The 25,570-nt window shown below is 30.8% G+C and overlaps 2 protein-coding genes across 2 annotated transcripts in view; one reads left to right on the forward strand and one right to left on the reverse strand.

Annotated features, from left to right (window-relative positions):
- The window catches only part of LOC142350263 (uncharacterized), a 484,377-nt gene that overhangs the window by 281,395 nt on the left and 177,412 nt on the right, over positions 1 to 25,570 (reverse strand). The window lies entirely within an intron of this gene.
- Positions 1 to 25,570, forward strand: part of LOC142351115 (uncharacterized) — a 55,862-nt gene that overhangs the window by 18,779 nt on the left and 11,513 nt on the right. Inside the window, exons 2-3 of the mRNA XM_075403204.1 lie at positions 2,726 to 2,900; positions 3,308 to 3,379. Of these exons, the coding sequence (XP_075259319.1) occupies positions 2,726 to 2,900; positions 3,308 to 3,379 (247 nt within the window). The remainder of the gene's footprint in view (positions 1 to 2,725; positions 2,901 to 3,307; positions 3,380 to 25,570) is intronic.

Consider the following 25,570-nt stretch of genomic DNA (forward strand, 5'->3'; position numbering starts at 1 on the left):
ATAGGACAACCAGAAGCACCACCTCTGACTCGTCATGCTCGTCCGGGACTCTGTCTCTATTGGAGTGTGTTGAAGGTAAACAGTTGGAACAACTGCAGGGATTGAGAGCAATGAAGCCAGTGTTTTGACAATGTTCCATTTCTGAGTTTGACTATTTTAAAAATTTGGCAAACTTCAAGATCCTAGCTATTCAAAAACCTTGACCTTGCAAAAGGTTTTAGGAACACTTCAAACCATTGTTCGATCAATATTTATGTTTGATACAATTCGAAAGGCTCAAAAATATAAAATTCAAGAACATAGGTTTGCCAAATTTTTGTCACCCGTGTCAATTTGCTGATGATAAGCCAAAATAAAGAATCAAAATTTGGTTTCTTTCACTTTGGAATGTTATGCGATGAAGTGTGAGAAAAATGATTAAACAAGAATTGTATCTGTTGTCTAGACAAAACTCAAAGGTATTTGAAAAATGTACGCCGGTTCTCTGTTGATATGGTTGTCTGAATTTACCGAAGTCGATGATTAGTACCTAAACAATACGGGAAGTAACAAACTTTTGAACTATGGGAGTCCCTTTTACTGTTCTCGGTAAAATTAGACAAAATCGAAACTTATGACCAGGTAGTTTTAAAACTCTTAACAGAATAAATAGAACGGGCCTCGTCATTGTTAGTCCAAAACAATAAAGCTTATGAACAGTGGCTAGATTGTAAAGCGCTGTAACTAAATAAATAGAACAATAATTAAATGAGTTCAAGCGGAGAACGAAATTGACCAATTTATTCAGCTTAGTTATAAACATTGGCTAGACGAGGTTGCAAAGGGATGTAAACAAAAAGAACAAACAGTTAAACGAGTTCAAGCGGAGAACAGAATTCAGCTAAATGTTCGGAGTACCGAAAGTCAAAAAGCCGAAAAAAAATCTCTAATTTGAATATTAAGCGGGGGATCAATTCTAAAATTTGGGTGGATGGGGGGATCAATTCTAAAATTTTTCGAAAATTTGTGTTTTCGGCCAAAAATGAGGGGGTCGGTTTTTTACAGTGCGTGACCCCCCCTAGTACTACTACTAGTCATTTACTTATACTACTAATGTTACAAAGGATAATATCAAGTGTAAGTTTTTTTATACTCTTTTCGCGCAATTTTATCCGATCAGCTTTAAGTTCATTCTATAAATAGATATTAGTCATTTTTTATACTTTTCATAGAAATTTAAGCGCTCTATAGAGTTTCATTGTGGTTCTGAATATTTTTTGTGGCATTTTTGTGTGACTTCGGCAATCACAATACTTGAATACTACATTAATAAGATTGGATCACAGGTATCTTCTTCCGACTGGCTGAGTTTTCTGTCATTACTTAACAAGTAGCGGATTTTGGCTAGCATAATCAGCATGGGTTTTTATTTCGCCGATTAGAAACTCAGAAAAATAATTTTAATAGGCTGTTTTGGTGAAACGTGAAGTTCTCAGATTAGTACAAAGATTAGTCATTTCAACTGCGCATGAACGTAATGACTTTGAAATTAATGGCTTTAGATGAAATTGTGAATTTTGATACCTTAGAACTCTTATTTCTTGAAATAATTTAATTGCTCTTAAATAAGTTTGTAGCATTAATATTAGACCTGCTAATCTTTTGTGATTTCTCGTACTATCGACTTTTTGGCTGTTAGTTTTTTCGTCTGACCATTCGATTTCTTGTCCTCCAAGATAGGATATACAGGTGAAGTCCAGACGTTTAGACCTCTTCTCACTCCACCACTATATCCACTCTATCCCCGCTTTACCCCTCTTCCTCTCGTTAACAAATGCCCAATCAAATGAAGTACAACAAAACTTCTGGAGGTCAACACATTGCAGATCCAAGTTTACGCAACAGTTATTTTAAAAAAATTCGCATCTATTCTGTTCTGTCCCCCATCTCTTATTTTGGCCAAACCAGAGCTATATATGATTTTTAGCTCTAATAAGATATGGTAATTGAAATGCACGCGGTTTTGTTTTCTCTTGAAAACAGTCCGATTTTTAATACTATTTTTTAAAATTATCATTAAATTCACTGTTTAAGCTAAAACAAGTAATATTTTGAGCACAGCAATTAAGTGATGTAATTGACGTAAAATGGCATTGGGTAAAATGGAATTGGGTAAATTGCCGTGTAACTGTTTCCAAAATAGGCTTTACTGGTCTCATTATATATCTGTGCTAATTCTTGTACAATAACTTATAGCGAAAAAAATTGTTTCTTATAACAGCGAATTGATGTACTTGAAATTAATGTTCATCATTATTTTTTTTCAAATTGGTTTTGAGCTTTTCTTTTTTCAAAATAATTTACAACTTAATTTTTTTCTCGAACAAACCGATTTTTAATACTATTTTTTAAAATTATCATTAAATTCACTGTTTAAGCTAAAACAAGTAATATTTTGAGCACAGCAATTAAGTGATGTAATTGACGTAAAATGGCATTGGGTAAAATGGAATTGGGTAAATTGCCGTGTAACTGTTTCCAAAATAGGCTTTACTGGTCTCATTATATATCTGTGCTAATTCTTGTACAATAACTTATAGCGAAAAAAATTGTTTCTTATAACAGCGAATTGATGTACTTGAAATTAATGTTCATCATTATTTTTTTTCAAATTGGTTTTGAGCTTTTCTTTTTTCAAAATAATTTACAACTTAATTTTTTTCTCGAACAAACCGAGGATGTTCAGGCGGTAGCGTTCTACGACTTCAATCTACACCTGTTTGGAATAAAATGTATAAAATTCTCCCCTGTCAACTATTCCGATTTGTTCACGCTTTGTTCGGATGGGACTGTGAAATGCGTCGATTTGAACAAATTTGACTTCAAAACAATTCACGAGGGCCCTGAAATGGAACCTGGATGTAATTGATGCCAAGTGATCTGTTTTTGTCTAAATTTTTTTAAATATAAAACAATAAAGGGAGTTTGCTCTTAAGCCGCGTAGAACAATCCAATGAATGAGTAGTGATCTCCCACTATGAGACATCACTCTTTTAGAGCTGCGTCAAAAGAATTGAATTTCTATATAAGCTAATTTATCATGAATCTAGTCTCCCCTCCCGCACTATGGCACTGCAAGAACTACCGATGTCGGTAAAATTGTGTTCTAATTTTAGTACACAATTTTACCGACATCGGTAGTTACCGACACCGACACAATTTTTTTTTTGGGGGGGGGGGGCGTTGTGTGACCGCTAAGCTGGGAGACTGGGCTATAATGGAAAGAACCATAAATTGTATAGAGTAACTTGGCATCAATTGTTACCAGCTCAAGGATTTCGGTATCATTGTTTCGACTTCGTTCAGAGGGGACGACTAATCTGCTTCGGAGGGCCACAAGGTAAAGTAAATATTTATAGTTGATAATGGGTAGATGCACCTATTATTGCTCCGACCCACTTTAGTGGGCGAGGAACTATATACTCAAATGGGTTTTCTTTCGTCAATTTTGACCGATCGATATTTTCATCGTAGAGAGTTGTGAGTGGTATCATTAAAAAGCCCGTCCAGCGTAGAATATGTGATTAAAACTATTTTTTGGATTTTGTTTTCTAGAGTGAGTTATCGTGGTTTAATTTTTTGTGAATATTAGACCGATTTGCGTTATTTTTATTCACATTTTCCAGATGTTTTGCCCAAAAATTTCGTCAATTTTTTTTTAAACTATGTAAAATTTGTTAACAATAGTACTGTTGTTTTTTATAGACAAAAAAGTTTTTGTTTATTTTGATTTAACATTTTTGGCTAAAATTTTGGCTAAATGTTTCAAAGTTCAGCATTTTTGATCAAAATTGCCTGAAATAAGTTTCTTTACTCAACATTGATTAAATTTGCCGGAGGTATACGCCCAAAAACAACTAACACAATCTTTGTACACTACAACAGCTAGTGTTACTTCCACTTCCATTGAGAGAAGCCTGAAGTTAAAATTTTGCCGTTTTTTGCTAACTTCTGCTAACTTTCTATAATTTTCAAAAACGCAGCATTTATTTTTGATCTTCTGAATAACAAATTTTCGAGATCTATATTATTCGAACAAACTAAGTGTTAACAATGGACGAACAGCACTAGCAAGGCTAGTTTTGGATCAATCTTGGACTGTTACAATCCAAAAATAATTCGGATTGTAATCAGTCGGTCTTCTTTTAAAAAAAAATTGATGTTTTATCTTAATTAAAGAACAGAACATTTCAAATCAGAGCTCACTGGTGTTAGGTTTAATTGGCTTCCTAAGCAGCTCCAAATTAAGGTATCTAGTATTTTTTACTAGAAAGGTTATGGTCGTTTTGACTTTTAAACTTGTTTGATTTTTAAACAAACAATGGCTTATTGAACTGTTTTTCTCTCAATTTGGTCAATTTGTAGTTTAGTGTCACCAAAGAAATCTGCCTTTTCTTCCTCCTCTTTCCACTAAATTAAAATTTAATCTTTTTGAGGTTTTACGCGTTAAGTTATGGTTTTTTCGCCTTTGATATTGCTAGGTTTCACAATTTTTTTTATTTTTAGGCCTTGGCCCATTTTTCACGATTTTTTAAATCGTTTTGTAACCTTATCAAATTATTGACAGTTCACATAATACATTATTGGCGTTCAAAATAAGGCACATTTGAACATATAAAAGTCTTTAAATGCAGAGATTAGGGTTTGGCTTCGACACTCCTTTCTCGAAGAAATTAATTGAATTTTTTAGATTTGTCTTTAACTGTACTTTTCACTTTGTTTTATTAGCTGTATGAAATCTCCCGGATAATGACAGGTCTCATTGCTTTTACGGAGAATTAAATGAGCAAATATTCTGGTTTGAGTAGACAGCTGTTGGCTTTCATGACTTTGAAAACAATTGTTTTCAAAAATAAGAACAATACATTTTTTAACTTTGCCATTTTCTTTTTGTCTATTTTGTACCTAGTCTCGTTAATTACAGGACACATATGACGTTTTTGTTGTCGTGGGAAGGTGCAACTGTACAAAATGTAATGTTTTTAAAGAATTCATTGATTTTACTGGCATCGCAATAAAAAGTAAACTAATTTTTGATTTTTGTGTATTTTTGACGGTCTTTTTGTAGACATAAGACATATTCTGAATAATTACAGATGTCAAGCGATTCCTTTAGACGACTAGACGAACCCTACTGCAGTTTGTAGCTACTGACTTTCGTGAATTTGAAAGGAAATGTTTTCGAAAAATACAAAAGTATTACTCAATTTGCCCCTTTTCTCTTTATTTTGTCTATTTGTTACCTATTCTCATTAAAGAGAGGTCCTATATTGCATTTTTGGTGTTCGAGGAAGTCTCAATTGAACATATTTTGAGTGGCAAAATATAGTTTTACGGCTTCGATAGCGTTTTCTCGCAAGTTTTAATTGAATTTTTTGTTTGTTGTCTCTGTTAGCTGTTCTTTTTGTAAAAAATGAATAAAGACAGGTCTTAATGCCTTTCTATAGAGGCGTATGGGACCATAAACTTGTTGGATGTTTTCAATTGCTATATATTGCTATAAATATGTCTTTTGTTTGCATGAAATCTGGATGAAGACAGGTCTCATTGGCTTTTTTTGGGGAAATAAATGAGCCTATATTCTGAGTCACATATGACATTATTGTTGTGGATGGACGGCGAAAGTGTACAAAACTAATGTTCTGAAAGAATTCTATATGAATTTACTGGCTTCGACACGGGTCTTTCGCAAAAAAAGTAAACTGGTTTTTGATTTTTGTCTATATTTGACGTTCTTTTGTAGACGTAAGAATATAGAGTTAAGAAGTTTTTTTCGGTTTACAGTTTTTCCATGGATCTATCGGGGTTCGAATTTTGGTAACATTTGACTGATTTCAGTTGTTTTGGTTCACATTTTCCGTATTTTCACGATTTTTTGCCAATTTTGCTTAAAATATGTTAAAAGTTAACGATATAAAGCGTTTGTTTAAGTATTGGTTTTTAATTTTGATACTGCGAGTTTTCACAAAAGAACTTCCGAATTTTGGACATTTTCCCATCGTGAGTTTCTTTTCCTTGTCTTGTCAAATTATTGACAGGTGAGATTGAAAGCTCTTTCGCCTTGGATAATTGAAATCGAATCAGGATAGTTGATAATTCCTCCAACTTTGGTTAGAGTTTAGGAATTTTCTAACAGCCCAAATTTTTGTGTTGTGCCAGTTTTGGTCAATCAATATTAAAAATTGGTACAGTGTAAATCAAATATGCACAATTTCGGTTTTCAGAAGAAATTATTTGCATTAAAAATTTTGAATTGGGGATAATTAAAAAAATACAAAAGATGACTGAGATGCTAATTTTTTTGAGGGGACCAATATTTTTTAACTTTTGAATCTGAATGGATCGAATTTTTACAGAAAATGAATTTACGTTTTTGTTCGAATTTTTCATTTACTACTACTATATTTAATTTCCTATTAAGACTGAGTTTGGTTACTTCGATTCATCAATCAAATTAATTAAACAGAATCTTGTCTTCTAGTAATAAAATTTGAGTTCAAACTAATATACTCTTCTACTAGTTTAGTGTTGATAAATTTCTTAGCTGCATCTGCATCCTTTTTTACATTAATTTTAGTCAATTTTGAATAAAGTTCTGGTAGCTGATTGCCTAGCGTGCTGATTCTTTATTTAAAGGAATTCTAAGTTTTTATTTACTAAATTAATCACTAATATCTTATTTTCTGGATGTCATCAATCAGCTGTTTTTTGTAAAACTGCAGTTATGAAGTGAGGAAACATATTTGAAGACTACGTCCATATTTTTAATGGTCTCTGTTTTTTAGTTAGATTTCATTGTTCAAAAATTATTTTAGAAAATAAAAAGAAAATGTATTGGAACTTCAATTTGCAGACGCACAGTAACGACCCGCCTTGTGTCCTACACACAACATGAGTTGCGAAATTTGTTAGCATTGAGGCTTTCATGTAAAGCTCATTTAGTTCTAGAGGAAAGCATGATAGAGTGCAGCAGCCACGGGACTGTAGACATTTTTTTTGAAGAATTGATGCACATTATTAGGGCCCTCTAAATTTCAATCGGATTGTTCACATGATGAGTTTAAATGGTAGATTCTAAATTATCTCAGCATCTTGTTTACTTAGGTTAATGAAGCACCCCTTTCGCACACCTTAGTTCTGACAATAATATTACCACACGGTTGTTATCGCCACCGAGAAGTTATCAAACTCCGAGGCGAAGCCGACGTGTTATGATAACTTCGAGGGCGATAACAATCGTGTGGTAATTTTTTTAATCAACTCCTGTTGCGATCATTTAAATTGAACAAAGTTTTTTTGGGTTTTCATTTTTATTTTTTATGGACAATGACATTTTGAAAGGTGTGATTTTTCTTCGGATCTGTTCTTCGTTTTGTCCTCATGCGCCCCCCTCCCAAACACACACACAGAGCACACAAACACACACACGCACACACACACACGCACACACAACACACCACACATACTCACCACACACGCACACACACACACACACACACACGCGCGCGTGCGCACACACACACAACACACACACTCACACACACGCGCAGGCACACACACACACATGGAAACACATACACACAACACACCACACATACTCACCACACGCGCACGCACACACATACACACCACACACAACACACAAACACACACCATACACACACACCACACATTCACCACATACACAACACACACACACGCACACCGCAAACGCACCAATCGCAGCACACAACTGTTGCGATAATAGCAGTTAAATAAACACTCTTGTTTGTTTTTTAGACTGCATGTTTATCAAACTGTTTCCATCATTAGACTACGAGTTTATCTCCACTCTTTTATTGCGACTGTTTACTTAGTAAAACTCACACACTTAATCTGAACAAATTTTTTGTTGGCATATATTTTGGCACATAATCTGGGAATTTTTTTTTCGAGACTCATAGATTTTAATCAAAATCTATAGTTTAAAGTTGCAATGGAAATTTTAGTTGGCAAATGATGTTTATAGCTGCGAAGCTGTAAGCTGAGATGAGCTATATTGCGGTGCTCATGGCTTTTTTGTTTCGTCGTCTGACGCTTTTTTTCTGTTTTACATTTGTTCACACAGCAAAGCTGAAAAAGTCAAATTTTCTGAATGACTTCTTCCTCACACTAACGGCATTTGCGCGCGTGACGTCATTTCTCAATCGCTTTAGCGAAAGTTTTTAGTTTGTTTGTGTGATTAGATTTTGATCATACGCGACACCTCACTCAATAAAATGACTTTTGCACTATAAAACGTAGGTTTAATTTGAATTTGTTTAAAGGAACTGATATGTGCAGTAAAGGTCCTTAATAGGAGGCTTCTGCGGAATGAATTTTAACAAGCTTTATTAATTTATCGCTGAATGTTTTTTAACCTACTTTTTTGAGCGGCGTCGATTTTTTTTTCAATTTTGAACTGTATCTGTTTCTCTATTATGTGGCACTTAGGTCTATTCTTTCGCAGCTATTCCGGCATTTTGCCGGCTATGTTTAGAAATATGCGAAGGCAAGTTTTTCACAGCCCCAAATTCTTAGACAACTTTCGTAATCAAAACAGAAGTCATTGGCTAACCGCAGTAGTGGATAAAACAAGGGATTCAACCACCAGCAAAATTTGTCCCTTTCTCCTAACGCTAATCGCGCATGTCGAATCAGGCCAAATTTTACTGTTTGTTGAATCCCTTGTTTTATCCACTACTATATTCACCAGTATAAATACATACTACACGCACAATTTTGTGTACAAAAAGATACATAGCTAGTATAATTTATGCAAATCATACACTAATATCCAAAAGTTCTCAAAGCTAGATTTAAGCCTAATTTCATATCTAATATGCCAAACTATACTGAAATAAATCAGGTTAATCATCTCACAAAGTTTTTTTTCTATAGAATCGGTTGGACTGAAAATAACTCAAAATTGCTTAGAACTGGATAATAAGAAACAAGTTTCTTTAAAATTTTGACTTTAACCGGGAGACGATTGATCTATGATGTTTAACTGAGTGATTCTATGTACCTGGTTACATTTTTGAGCAGAGTCTTGGGAGGTCTTGTTAAAAGGTTGACTCGCCTTTACCACGCTACGGCAGTACTGCTCGACCTTTCTTAATGGCAACTGTGGGGGAGGGTGCAACTACAGAATGCTTGAACACTTTTAATTTTAATTATTAGGCTGACTGAAGTCTAATATTAAGCTGACTGAACAATATTAATGTATCATTTGTAGGGATATCAATATTAATATTAATATTAAATATATTTCTGTATAATCAATCACTCATTTATCATTTATGAAAATTGTAATTCTTTCATGCACCTAGATTGTAGCTGGCTATCCTTCTGAACTTCTGCCAAAAACATTGTACGGAACTTTTTCCATTCTGAGTAGTAGTCTGACGAGACTAAGATCCTGGGATAGCTTTCACACGCTTGAGAGAAGTTGATGTAACTCTGGATAGTAGAGTAGGAATATCCTTTATCGTTCAGTATTTTTTTCAGGGAATATCCTTATTGTTTTCTTGATGGCCTTGTGTCATTTCCCCCCATATGTATCCTCTGTCAGAAATTGTCAGTAGATATAAACGATTCAGCTTTCCCTCCATGTTATTGACTGTGGTGAGATAAGACTCAAATTCACCAATATTGAATGAACTCCTGAGTTTATTGTGGAAAGATAAATATTCCGGAATATTCACTTCAAACTTGTCCAGTGTTTCCTGATGCTCGTAACTTAGTAGGTCCTTCTTGAACTTGGAGAGGAACAACTGGAAGAGTTCTGTTTTAGTTCGTTTTCCAGTCTCACTTTCATGTTCGGCGTTGTTGTCGGGTTTGCATTTGTTCTCCTTGCAAAATGTAATCATTTGATTTGTTAAATTAGTCAACTCGTTTATATTTTCTTCAGATAAAGAAGTGCATGATAAAGCTCCAGTTATTAAAGTCTCATCAAATGACGAAAGTTGTTAAAAAATTTTCGCTAGTTTTTGTAGTGAAGTGAAACTCATGATGAATAGCCAAAAAATGCCATGGAGAATAAAGTGGTATCTTATATTCAAAATTTTCACTTGTTTGATTTCATTCTGTTAGTGGTGGTGGCTTTCTTTGTCAATGGGGGCGGCCATTTTAGCATGACATGCACTTTTCATTCGATCTGCTAAGCAGTGTAATGCGATGTTAAACCAAGCTTGTTGACTTCTTATACTATTAGCGGTTGCTAAATATGAAAGAAAGCGAACAATAATAGCACAGTCAAAAACACTGAGATCGGTGGAAACACAGTGATTAGTGTTTTTCTATGTCTTCTTGAATATTATACTTATAAACATGCTCTCTGAATTGATTTCTAGTCTGACCATATCTATATCTATGAAGATAAATACATAGTCTACATTTCCTATTTCTAAATCTATATAATGATATATGTTTATAAACATTACACATACTACACGTTAGATATTGATCAGGATCAGAATAATGATATCCCAAATGTTCTATATAATCTTTAACCTTAACCATATTTTTACATACATAACAAGAATTTTCTATTTCTTTACAATTATTACAACATTCTTTCCAAGGTTTATTTATACACTTTTTGCATTTCATTTTCATTTTTCGAATTTTTTTTTGATTATTTCCCTAAAGAAATACATCATGTCTCAATCAACTAATACTAGTGTCATAAACTTCTGCGATGTCTGTAATCTATCATTTGAATCAAAGGAGGCTTTATACAGGCATCAATCATACGATCTCAAACATAAGGAACTATTGGAGAAAATGTTTGAGTCTGAAAAAGAGGAAATCTCGGAGAGGGTGTATAATTTGGATGAAGATGATTATATTATTAAAACTAAAACAGCCACCAAAGCTAAAACTAAAACTGAAGAGGATATCTACACCAGAATTAAGTATGAATGTAAAGAATGTCATGAAGAATTTAGAAGTAAAGTAGCTCTAACTACTCATTCATATAGTCACAATCGCATGTATCTAGAAAACACAGAAGACTTCGATATAAACTCAAGTCAGAACATGAGAGAATTTTATATTACTGATAAAGCTGGGAATTACATTGAAGATATAGATGAAGCAACTAATTACTCTTTAGAAGAAATTAAAAACTGTTACCAGTTTCGTAAAGTTAAGAGTTGTTAATATAAGATCACGGCTGAATGTGATTATAAGAAGAGAACCAAAGAAGAAGTTAAAACTACTAAAATATTCTTCAATACTGATTATATTAATAATAATGCAATATATGAATATGGTGACTTCAATCGGTGGCTAGATTTCGAAAAGGAAATATATGAAGGTTATGGTTATGATTTTGAGTTTCTTGGAATAAGAAGTATTCAGTTAAACATTGAACCAACTAAAGCATCTATTGGTAGTTATATAGATTTACCTCCTGATCTCAAAAACTCTAAATCGATATTAAATATACGTAGTTATAAATACAATTGCTTACAACTAATTATAACTGCTTGGCTACATCCCGCCCCACACCATGCAACTCGAGAAAGTAAATATGTAGATAAACTAATTGAACCAAGACAACAACATGAAGATGATTTTGCTTATATAATAAGAATACAGAAATTGTCTAATATTAATATTTGGGTATACACACCTTGTGGTAATGGTAAAATAGAATTGTTTAAACAAGTGGATGATTTTAATAAAGATAGAAAAGATGTAAGAATTTTAGTTTGGAGTAATGGTCAAATAGAACACTGTGCCCTAATAAAAAATATAGAAACCTTGTTAGAACGACCAAATAAAAACAACATTAAATATTATTATTGTGATAGGTGTACCTATTGGTTTAACTCACAAATTAAGTATGATAAACACGAATGCAACAACTCATTCAAACCAGAGATTGTTTGTCCTAAGAAAAAACATATTACTTTTATAAATGAACACAAACGTCAGAATATAAAAAATATTTTAACTGTCGATATAGAATGTTGCATTGTTGATCCGCGAAGCGGTTTCACCGATGTCTCAACTAATGATTTAAAATATGTAATAGCTGAACATATTCAAATAGCTGTGGGTTACACCTGGCAAGGTAACTTCAAACACTACTTTGGTCTAGGCTGCATCAAAAGATTTGCTAGAGATCTGTTAGAAATAGAAACTGAGAATAATTTCAAACATAATGAAAAGATGATATTCACAGAAGAAGATAAATTATATCATGAAACTAATAACACTTGTCATATCTGCAGCAAAACATGTATTAATAAAGTAAGAGATCATTGTCATGAAACTGGTAAATATAGAGGACTAGCATGTAAAATATGTAATCTAAGATACAAACAACAAAACTTCATTCCAGTAATATTCCATAATGGCTCTGGCTATGACTTCAACCTACTATACAGTGAACTCTTCAAACAGAATAATGATAAAAGAAAAGTAGATAACATACCACTAGCTGCTGGTAAATATAAGATGTTTAGCATTGGTTGTCTTAAATTCTTAGATAGTTATAACTTCTTAGCTATGCCCCTAGATCAAATGGCAAAGATATATGGGTGTAAAACTAAAACATTATATCCATATGAATACTTTGGTTTAGAATCCTTGGGAACCACGACAAAGTCGTATAATAATCCTATAGGTAATCTAAAAATAGAAGACTTCAAATCCTCTCTACATAATAAATTACCAACACAAGAAGATGTCGATATCTTTAATAAAGACTACAGTCATAAAACTGGTGAAGATCTAACTATAGAGTATTTACAAAATGATGTGGAAATATTAGACTACTGCATGAATGAATATGTTAAACTAAGTATGAAAGAATTCAAGCTTAACCCACTACATTATGTAAGTCTCCCAGCTTATAGTTTTGATTGTTGGTTAATGTCAAGCGGTGTAACATTAGATACAATGCAAGATAAACAAATGCTAGATGATTTTGTTGGAGCAAAGAGAGGTAGTATATGTGGAATAATGGGAGATAGATATATAGATAACAGTGATGGTAAGACCATATGGTACATAGACGCAAACAACCTATATGGTTATGCAATGATGCAAAAGTTACCTTATAAGGATTTTGAGTTTATTACTACTACTACTCTAGATGTAATATTGAATACTCCAGATGATAGTGATCATGGTTACTATATAGTTTGTTATATTGATTATACTAATGAATGTAAAGAAAGAACAGAACAGTTAGCACTAATGCCTAAAAAGAGAAAGATAAATGATAACGAATTGGGATACCGACAAAGAGAGAAAAGTAAAGCAAGATCCGAGAAATTAATCTTAGACCAAAACAACAAAACAGAATATATGGTTCATTATAGGATGTTAAAGTTCTATGTTAAGCTGGGAGTAAAAGTAACAAAAATACATAGAGTAATTAAGTTTAAACAAGACTACATATGTAGAGATTATATACAAAACAATACAAATAAAAGAGAAACAGCTAAAACTGAAGCAGAAAAGGATGTAAGGAAATTAATGAATAACTCATTATATGGAAGAATGTGCATGAATCCTCTACACTTCTTTCAAAGTAAGTTCTTGCATGATGAAGAAAAGATAATGAAAAGTGTAAGTAAACCAACATTTAAGAATATAACTAGATATAGAGATTATAGCCAAATAGAATATATAAAGAAAAAAATAGAATATCATTCTCCAGTATATGTAGGTGTTACTATCTTAGAATTAAGTAAATTACACATGTATGATGTATTCTATAATATTCTACAACCATCCCTCAAAGATCTAACACTTCACTATATGGATACGGACAGTTTCGTATTAAGTTATAGTGAAGGTAAAGTTAGTGATGAGCATATGGACTTAAGTAATCTAGACATACCTATAAAAACTAATAATAAAGTCCCCGGCAAGTTTAAGCACGAGCTGGGAAGTAGGATTATTGAGGAATTTATAGTATTATCCCCAAAAACATATAGCTTCAAAAATTATCCTAAAAACACTTAAGAAAAAGGAATAAAGAAGCATAATAATGCTAGGCACATAGATTATTATGATGCATTAATGAATAATACACAGAGAACAGTAGATGAATGTAGAATACAAAAATCTGGTGATAACATGACAACAACAAAAACAAGTAAGATTAGTCTAAACACATTTGATGATAAAAGATTTTATATAAATAATACTAAAAGCTATCCTCATGATGAGAATCTATATCTATTCAAAGGAGATTTAATAAAAATGATCCACCCAGCATCAGTGAACGAGCAAAGCTCGCGGTTTACCAAACTGCTTCGCAGATCATTAGATGGAGACAAAGACCTACTGGTTAATAATATTCTAGAACTAACAATTAATGATGATAGAAAGTTAATTGAAGTTGCTATTATATTATATAACGAGCTTTGCTAATTTTTATAACAAATAATTATAGACCTAATTCATTCATTACATCCATATGTTTGGTAGTTAGTATATTATAAATCATTATCTGAGCCATATATTTTTCCATAGTGTCTCCCATGATTGTATTCTTATGTAGTGTAGCTCCAGCTATTATATTTTTATTATATTCTAGAAATTTTATTATCTTCCCAGCCCCATCTACATATTTAGAATAAGTTGAAATTATTAAATCATCATGATTTGGTTCCTTAATATGATCAATAAACTCATCTATAGTATTACAACGTCTTTTACAAGCTAAACATCTTTTTAGATTAAGAGAGAAGCTGTTTTCATTATCCATTTTTTACTCTTATTATAATTTTTCAATACATGTAAAATGACTAAACTAGATAAACTTATAGAATTAAACAATCTAGAAAAACAAAACAGAAGAAATAGATTAGAAGATAAATTAAAACAACAAGAATATTATGGTGAAATAGAAGAGTTATTTGGTCCTCTAACCAAAACTATCAGTGAAAACAATGAACGGAATCTAGCATTAAGTGAACAAACATTAAGAGCAATAGATTGGCAAAATCAAGAGTTAGATAAACAAACTAAGATGATTGGTGAAACTGCTTGGCAGATCGAGCAAGCTGGTTCCCAGTTTAATGAAACTGCTTCCAAGATCGATGAAACTGCTTCGCAGATTGGTGAAACGTTAAAGGGGACCATAAAGCAAACTCAAGATATAGCACCAGTTTATGTTGATACAAAAACAGCCAAACTTCTTCATGACATGGGGGCTCAAACTAATCCTCAATTAAAATTAGAACTCGTAGATTTACCTAGTAGGAGATATAAAATGAATGGTGTTGATATAACTCTAGAGCAGGGTGCATTTTTAGTTAGGGATAATGTATATGAGTTTTCAGAAGGATTTACTGATTTTCTTACTAAAACAAATGTAACATATGATGATAAGGTTGAGGAAGATGAAAACAAAATTAAAAGGTTTTTAAAGGATATTAGATATGATTTAGGAAAAGGGGATAAGAAAAGCGCTAGATATAGAACAATAAAACGTATAATGGAGGTAAGAGATGATATATTTGGCAGGGGATTAAATGGCAACCCAAATAATTTAGTAGAAAGACTAGAATTATTAATACTAGAAACAAAAGCTGGTCATGATGGATTATATGATGAAATGCTAGATATATCTAAGCAACTATTATCTATGAATATTATTAATCAAGACCAACTAGATAATTTTATTTTCAACTATGGTAAATGAATTATGATGGAAAAACAACAACAACTAGCTAAAGAAGTATTCAGTCCTCAAATAACAAAGTTTAAAAGACAAAGAATAATACCACTATATAAAGATGAAACATGGTCAGCTGATTTAATTGATAAGTCATCTCTAAGTAAATACAATAATAATTATAAGTTTATATTAACAGTTATAGATATATTCACAAAATATGCATGGGCTATTCCTTTAAAGAATAAATCTGGTTTATCTATAACATGGTTTTAAAACAATTCTATCAGAAGGACGAAAACCAGAAAAATTATGGGTAGATAGAGGTAGTGAGTTTTACAATAAAACATTTAAATCTTTACTTAAAGAATATGGAACCGGCTAAGCCGCTTCAGGGATAGAGCTATATTCTACTTAGTGATTTAAAGGCTGTGTTTATAGAGAGATTTAATGGAACAATATTACACATAATAAATAAACCAATGTTCATCAATGGAGATGGTAATTGGGTAAATATATTAAATGATGCTGTTGTAACATATAACAATAACATTCACTCAACAATTAATATGACACCAGTTGATGCTTCTAATAATCCTGATAAAGTTAAATACACTTTTAGTTTTAAGAATATTAAGGGTACACTTAACGTTGGTGATTATGTTAGAAGTGTAGATAAACGTAATATCTTTAAAGGTTACACTTCTAATTGGAATAGAGAATTGTTTAAAGTGAATGAAGTTCTAAAAACACATCCACCAACATATAATATAGAAGATATTAATGGAGAGATAATAGAAGGCAAATATTATGAACAGGAACTATTGAAATCTGAGTTTGATTTTGAATCTAATAATAAAGTTTTAGAATCATTAAATATATTTCTTAAAATAAATAATGACAAGAAACAGATTCAATCAAGCGAAACATCATATAGGGAATGGAAACAACTTAACACTAAGTAAGGCTCGTGGGTTATTCCTAGAAGATAATGATAATATTGATATGAAGGATACCTATAAAATTACAAATGTACATCCTCCGATAGATGAAAAAGTTGTTGATAATAAAGAGTATTGTGACAATAACTTATTATCCTCTTCTAATAAAATAGACATTTTAAGTAAAAACATAACTGAACTAAGAAAAGGTGACTTTGATAAAGTTACAACTAAAACATTACAACTAAATGAAACACAAGTTAATGAAGAACTAATTAATGAGTTTATTGAATCAACAAATGAAGTCAGAAATACTGTTAAGTTTTGTAATAAAGTTGCTGCAGATACTATCTCTAAATATAATCAATTAAAGCAAGAATTTGATAATAATAAGTTTAATCAGAATATAACTGACATACAACTAGATGAAATGTTTACTTACGGTCTGAGAGAAATGAAAGAATACAATAAATCTCTTAGAGGTGTTAGAGTACAATATATAATTGCTATACTTTTACAAAGTAAGTTACTTGATAATAAAGAGAAAGACAGACTTGAGATGCATTATAGTTTTAATCAAGAAGATATAATGAAAGAAATAGAAAGAATTTTTACTAATGAAAATAAGCAAACCAATGACCAATCCAACAGCACCGAGTGAGAGATTACTATATCCAGATTTGTCATCAGTATCAGAAAGATTGATAAACGAAAAGATTCAAGCTAATAATAAATTTAACAACAATATTAACATTATAAAAGATATTAGAAATTATTATGAAACTGAAACTAATAACTATAATAAGAAGTTAAGTAGATATAAGAATTATATTAACATAGCTGAGATAACAGAAATAGTATTATCAATAGCAACAACTGCAAAAACAATATCAGTTTCATTAACAGGTATAGGATTAGCTTATTCTATACCAACAGCTTTTGCTACAGCAACTGTTTGTAATTCAATATCAAAAACAATTAATACTAAAATTAGAAATAAAATTATAAAGTATTCACAAAGGTATATTTTAAGTAAACAGTTTAGTGATAAGTTTAATAAACTATATACTAAATCAATGAATGATAATAAAATAGATAATGATGAGTATAATGAATTTGTTTAGTTATATGAGGATTATAAGAAGAACAAGAAAAACAAGCTGAGTATTTTTTTAGATTAAAGATATTAGTGCTTAGTAATAACAATGTTTTTAGTAATAATAATATTAGTATTAATATTTATCCGCGAAGCGGTTAGACCGATCGATAAATATATTTGATCATAATCTTAGTTATAATCATAATCATAATCAAATAATTATATTTTCTTTGTACCTAAGTATAACCCTCTTCCTTTTTGTACTACTTTTATACCTTCACCAGTAGTTGCAAATTTAATTAAATCAGGTGTGGCTGATAAAGCAGCTCTAGGGTTTCTAGATGCAGCTGCACTTCCTATTTTACTTGCTATTTCTAATGCTCTTACTGGATTATTAGCTACTTTCTTTCCAAAGTTAACTGTAGCCCTACCAACACTTTTAAAGAAATCTTTAAGTCCTTCTGCTTCTATTGTTGCATCACTAACAGTCATTGACTTATTTCTCTTACACTTAACACAATTACCCTTCAACATTTTAGTACCTTTTGAAGTAATAAAACCTCTTATGTTATTAGTACCACCATAATGTCTACCTCCAACACAATATGAATTAGTTTTGAACTTATTTAAAAGACTCATTTCTATATATAAAAAATAATGGAAGTCAAAAAGTATAATCCCTTTGTTATTATTAAGCCTAAACCCAAGCCTAGGCCTAAGCCCAAGGTTAGACCTAAGCCCAAGGTTAAGCTTGAAGCTAGAGGCTTGGCTCTAGAGAATAAAAAGAAATTAGACATTATTTATGCTAAAGGTTTTGTTAATACTAATAAGAAATAGTTGGGTGTTAACAAGAGTAACAATTAGAGCTGACTAGCTATATGTATAAGTATAAGTATATGGTTATGTTTATAATTATAACAATAACTATATTATACTATAATTATAAGTTATCGCTAGAGTTATATCTAAAATTATAATTAACGCTAGAGTTATATCTAAAATATAATTATATCTTTGACTTAAAATATAACTATGATATAATATCAACCATCTTATTACCATCACTATTCACACTAATAACCTTTCTAGTTAATACTAATGCATGACATATAACATGTGCAACTGCAGCACTAAATTTAAAATTAAGTTGTATTGGTTGTGGACCTATATGATCCCTTTGATATCTAGTATCGAATACATATATTCTATAATTACTTTTGAATGTTCTATGATTTATATACGGTTTTATATTATGTGGTAGCCCATTATAATCTTTATTGAAGCTAACAATCTCTTTAAAAGCCTCATTATAATTATTGGTTCCATAATTAATATTCATTCTATCCTCGGGATAAAACTCACTACCAATCTTACAATAACATTCAGTAACATTCATTACATCAAATGTACTTGCATCATGAGTTTGTTCATTAACATTATTATTTTCAAAACCAACTATTATATATTGCGGTCTTTCCATACCACTTTCCATACCTAGATCAAACAGGAAGTTAGTAGCATTGGGTACATTCTTATAAAATGTCTTTCTTTCATAATAACTAAAGTCTACATTATTCTTTTTATTTAATCCTTTCTGCACAATAATTCTATTATCATTACTAGGATCAATACTAGGTACACACCATGATATATCTCTAATTTCTATATTACCATCATTAGCAACGGCACCAGGATTAGCATTAACTCTATATAGAGCTCTATCATTATTATTCCTTTTTAATAATAGTTTAAATCCTAAACCATATATAATCTTTTCTAAATCATTTATGAAACCAAATAGATCACTCATCTTAATCATCATATACATATAACCTCGTTGTGCAGCAATTTGGTCACCTTTAAGTTCACTATCTCTATTGCCCTGATTTCTAACAAAACCACTCTCATATTCATCAACAGTACTAGTTAATAACTTATACATCAATAGATTAGGATGACAGTGATCTATATATTCAATAGTCCTACCACCACTAGTTTCAAGCTTAATTGAACTAAACAATGCCATCATACCATAATTAACTAATCTGATATTAGCATCATTAGCAAATAGACCACCAGCATCATCTGATACAACAAACTCTATCTCTAGATAGGAATCACGCAAATTTAAGTGATTCTCTTCTCTATTGAGTATGATATTAATATTGGTATTTATCGTATTCATTGTTGCCAGGTTATTTGGTTTATATTTTATAATCTTACTTTTATGTATATCATTTTTGTAACCATAAGTTGCATCCAAATTAAAATCCATTTTTATTAGATAAAAATTGACAGACAACTTGATTCTATATGAACTACAACATATACACGAAGCTTTAACTAAAAATAAAGAAGAGCCTACACTTAACTTTAGAATGATTTATCCAACAGAAAAGTTTAACTTTAGTGAACCTATACTTAATACAACAAAATTAGGTTTAATTAGATTATCTGTTTATAATTCAGTGTTTAATGTGAATAGGAGAAATAATCAATTCTTATATGCTAGTACTGTTATAGAAGATGATGAAGCTTTAACTCGGGCTCTTAGCTCTGACCCTAACCTTAACCCTATCTCTACCTCAAGCCCAAACATTACATCTATACTTAATCATAATTATAAAGGAATCCCGTTGCTATATTCAACTATTACACCGGGAGCATATGAGTTAACTGACATAGCAGAATTAATAAAAGAAGAAACTGATGGTAAATTTATAATAGAACCTGATAAGAATACGATGAAATTTTCAATGGAAATAAAACAAATAGCACTCAGCTTTGATATAGAAAACTCACTAGCCTCATTACTAGGATTTAGAAAAATAATTTATAAAAAAGGTAGATATAAATCTCAGAAAATTATTGATATTATGGGTTTTAGTACTATTAACATTCATTGTAATGTGATATCTGGAGCTAAAGATAATGGTAAAGATACAGACATACTATATACTTTTAATCTAACTGAACCACCAGGTTACTTGATAAATATTATACCAACTAATATCTTATATCAAAATGTAACTAAAGATAGAATAGAATATATTGAATTTCATATTAAAGATGAGCATGGAAGACCTATAGACTTTAATCGCGATGTATTAAGTTTTACTTTACATTTGATTTAGACTTATACTTGTACTTAGACTTAGACTTATCTGCGAAGCAGGTTCCCTGATACTTAAACTAAACTACAAAACTCTCCGATCCCAATTAATTCTTAGTTTACCATTAATATTTTTATTTTTAGTTATATCAATGACAATATAATTATAAGGCTCTTTCCATACCTTATTACATATATTAGCAAAATCATTATAACTAAGTTCAACATTATTAAAGAAATCTTGATATATCGATGCTAAGACTTTACCTCTCTGTTCAAATAAAATAAATAGATTACAATTCTCTCTAACACTCTGCCTATCCAGAGAGAACAGGTTTTGATTAAGATTTATCATATTGCAATTATTATGTCTACCTCTACAAAAGTATTCATTAATAACTGGTTCTTTGGCTCTAACATCATGAAATATCATTAGTTTCTTTAAGTCTTTGGGTAGTTTATCAGGAGATGGTAAATCTTTTATATCCTTAATAAATTCAACATCTGCTTTTGGGTTTATTCTTTCTATACCATGGTACTGATCACCAGTAGGTCCAATGATGTATAGCTTATCAAAGTATATACTAGCTAGAATTAGTTTTTTCAATAAGAATGTCTTACCACATTCACTAGGACCAGATATTATACATCTAAAGTTATCTGGGAATGTGGCTTCAGTAATTATATCATCATCATCATTTAACCATGAAAATAGATCATTATTTATGTTTATAGAGATACTGTTAGTAGAACTATTGTTATTAGGTTTAAACTTTTGATGAGGCTTCACCCATGTTTCACCATGTTTTTCATCCAATATATATAAAATTATGATTATCATTATCATTAGCATTATCAATGCCAGTACCACTATCATTAGCATTATCATTATCATTATCAATGACATTATCATTATCATTAACATTAACATTATTATCATTAAAATTATCATTATCATTAACATTAACATTATCTTTATCATTAACATTATCTTTATCATTAACATTAACATTATCTTTATCATTAATATTAACCTCATCATTATCTTTACTACAACCTAAACAAAAACACTCATTATATATTCCTGGATATTTACATTGATTAACTAGAATATTCAAAGCAGTTTTAAATCTAAATCCTCTATCAATAAGGTAGATCATATATAAACAATAAGCCCCACAATAAGATTCATCATATTGTTGTATTCTCTCATTAGAGCCTAGATCAACATTTTCTTCTAAAAATAAAGGTGGAGTTTCTACACCAAAACTATCAAAGTAATATGTTGGACCACCTTCTCTTATTATAACTAAAACCCAATGTGTCCCTTTAGTTGGATGTAGATTTACAATAATGTTAGAGTTAGGTTCACTTACCATTTCTGGTTTATCATCTCTCATTAGAATTTCAATTGGTGTTAGACTTATATCTTTACCTATATCTTTTATTCTGATATAACTCATAGCATTATTATCAATATTAAATTTATTATTGAATTCCTCAAAAGTTAGGATGAGCATTTTTATATAATAAATTTATAAAATCTAAGTCTAAGTCTAAATCTAAATCTAAATCAAATCTATATTTATTATATAAAATTGGAAACAGGTAGTGCAGTTTTTATTATTATTATTATTATTGGAATTTGTTATATAATATATGATTCAAGACCAAGTAAATATACAAAACTAGAAGAAAGCTTTGGTGGATTTATGAATAGGAGTCTAGTTAGATTTGAATATGAAAAGTCACCACTACATACTATTGTTTATGGTGGAACTGGTACAGGCAAAACATATTTTATTAGACAATACTTAAAGTTATACTCAGTCCAAAACCAAGATCAAGATCGAGATCAAGTTCAAGATCAAGCTAAAATTATAGTTATAGTGTGTAAAGATGACGGAGACTGGATAGATCCTGAGTCTATTAAGTTTTATACAGGGTTTAATAAGTGTGATATAAATATGATCACAAAAAATATGCATAAATTTCAAAATTGTGTAATAGTACTTGATGATATGGGTGTTAGGTTAAATAAGGATATAGGTTATTATTTTACTGAAGGTAGACATTATAATATTCAAATGATTGTAATGTGTCATAAACCAGCTCAAATAATTAATGCAGCAAGAATGAGTTGTGATACTATTTATTTAACAACTTATAATGGACCTGATCTATTTAAAAACTTTAATGAGATATATAAATGTGAACATGACTTCAATAAAATAATTAGTGAATTAAATAGTAACTATTATAATTATACAGATGGAATGTCAGATGAACTTCGTTATGGTATAATTAAATATAATGAAAAGGAAAATATTTTTATTATTATTAGTAGTAATAGAACAATGATATATGATTCAAGAGTTGGTTTCCTTGATTTAAAAGCTCTTAGTTTAAAAGATGATTTAGAGAGAGAGAAGATATAAATAATTTTATAGCATATATGAAACCACTAATGATTAATGCAACAAATAGAAATGTTATTAATCATGATAATTATCAGTTTTATTTTAATAAACTTCTTACTTTAAATAATATTAAAATTCAGAATGATGTTCTAACTAAAGAAATGATTATGGGAAAGGGTATGAAAATTTTATCAAATATTGGTGGAATTATAGGCCCGGATTTATTTATATTTAATTGTTATCCTAATCCAATATCAAGAAATGCTGGAACTAGCAATGGGAGCAAGTACAATGTTGAGTAGAGTAAATACATTAGTTAATGTTGGATATGGAGAAGAGTTGGAAGGTGAAACACGAAGCAGTTATACTGATCAATGTAACTATGACTTCGTCAATGAAGAGATGGGAGTTTTGAATAGAAAGGGAGGAAGGTTTTTAAACAAACTATATATAGATAATGAAGAATTTAGAGAAGAGATTATAAATTTTGTTAAAGATAAAAAAGAATTAGATCTTGATTTGATTTTACATAAGAGATGTAAAACTAATACACTCAATACTTTAGGAAATAAATATTTAACAGAGTGTATCACATCTAAAGATAATACTAAAGATTTAATTGAAATCATGGCTAAATATTACCCTTTGAAGGATTAGGTAAATTTTACCTATTATAAATGCTTTTACAATGTTTAGAGTGTAAATGTAAATGTGGAAACACTGCTGTTTTAAAATATTATTATGAATCATTTCATAAAGATAAAACTGATAAATGTATGTGTGGTAATATAATTTTAAGTGGTATTTGTGCTAATGATTTTTCTCCATGGGGTTGTTCTTTAAAAATGAATCTAGTTCTGGCTCTAACTCTAGTTCTAACTCTTGTTCTAGCTCTAGCTCTAGTTCTGGTTTTAGTTCTAACCCTAATTCTAACTCTAGTTCTAACTCTAGTTCTAACCCTAGTTCTAGTTCTGGTTCTAGTTCTAGCTCTAGTTCTGGTTCTGGTTCTATCTATGACTATAACTCTAACTCAGATCCTAACCCCAACCCTAACCCTAACCTTATCCCTAACCCTATCCTTATCCCTAACCCTAACCTTAACCCCAGCTCAGAAGTATTAACTAGATGTTGTGATAAGTGTAATTATATAAAACCACTAAATAATTTTGATGAGGGTAAGTATACATGTAGAAGTTGTACTTCAGCTAAAGTTAATTGTCCATATTGTACTTCTGTTGTGAGATATGATGGGATACGGGCTCATGTAAAGAAACAACATCCAGATATAGAATTGACTAGAGGATTTAGTAGAAATTTAACTGAGAAAACAATTAATCCTAGAGCTGTAAGTCCTTTAGTTATTCACCAAACAGGGGAAATTTGTTCATGTAAATACTATAATTTTGTATCATTTCTTATTAATAATGGAATAAATATAGAAAAAATAAAAGAAAATATAAATTTATTGAAAAGTATAGATAATTTGAAATAAAAAGTATAAAAAAATAAAAAAAATAACAAAAAAGAGGGAATCACTCTTTAAGAGCGAAAAAGAGCGATCTTTTCTACTGGGGATTACTCCGAATAAGAGTGAATCGCTCTTTAAGAGTGAAATGTAAATTTTGCTTTGATTTTTTGATTTTTGCTTTATTTTTGGTTCCCATTTTTAATTTTTTATCAAATTTAGAGCTAACATATAGTAGTGGATAAAACAAGGGATTCAACAAACAGTAAAATTTGGCCTGATTCGACATGCGCGATTAGCGTTAGGAGAAAGGGACAAATTTTGCTGGTGGTTGAATCCCTTGTTTTATCCACTACTGACCGCACCTTGTAAGTAGAAAAAAAAACAGTTTTTCCTTGAATGTTTTCACGCTTTGGCTCTGGACGATTCTTACGCTCTCGAGTGACTTTTTCATGCTTGATTTCTCCTGAGTGATGTAAATAGCTCGAATTACGAAATTAGATTTTTGCTAATAGAAAGGCGGTTGTAATCAAGTTGATAGGAATACGGGTGTAGATTAGTGGTTAGGGTCGCAGATGTCGCATCCGGGATGTCAATGGTTTGACCCCCAGGAGTGTTGGTTTTTTTGCACCCATAATGAGTTATCTAGACTACTGACCACCCCTCAATTAAAGAGACCTGCCTATCGTTGGCGAGCAATTCGACCGGCGTTAGTTGGTTTATGTTTAAGTTTTTAAGTCCAATTTTTAAAACAATTAAAATAATACTATGATCAAAGGGTTAAATATACTTGAAAAAGTCAATTACGGTAACTTTTGAATGCTCTT

Source organism: Convolutriloba macropyga, chromosome 12 (assembly GCF_964194025.1).
Source record: "Convolutriloba macropyga chromosome 12, txConMacr16.3, whole genome shotgun sequence".
Lineage (NCBI taxonomy): Eukaryota > Metazoa > Xenacoelomorpha > Acoela > Convolutidae > Convolutriloba > Convolutriloba macropyga.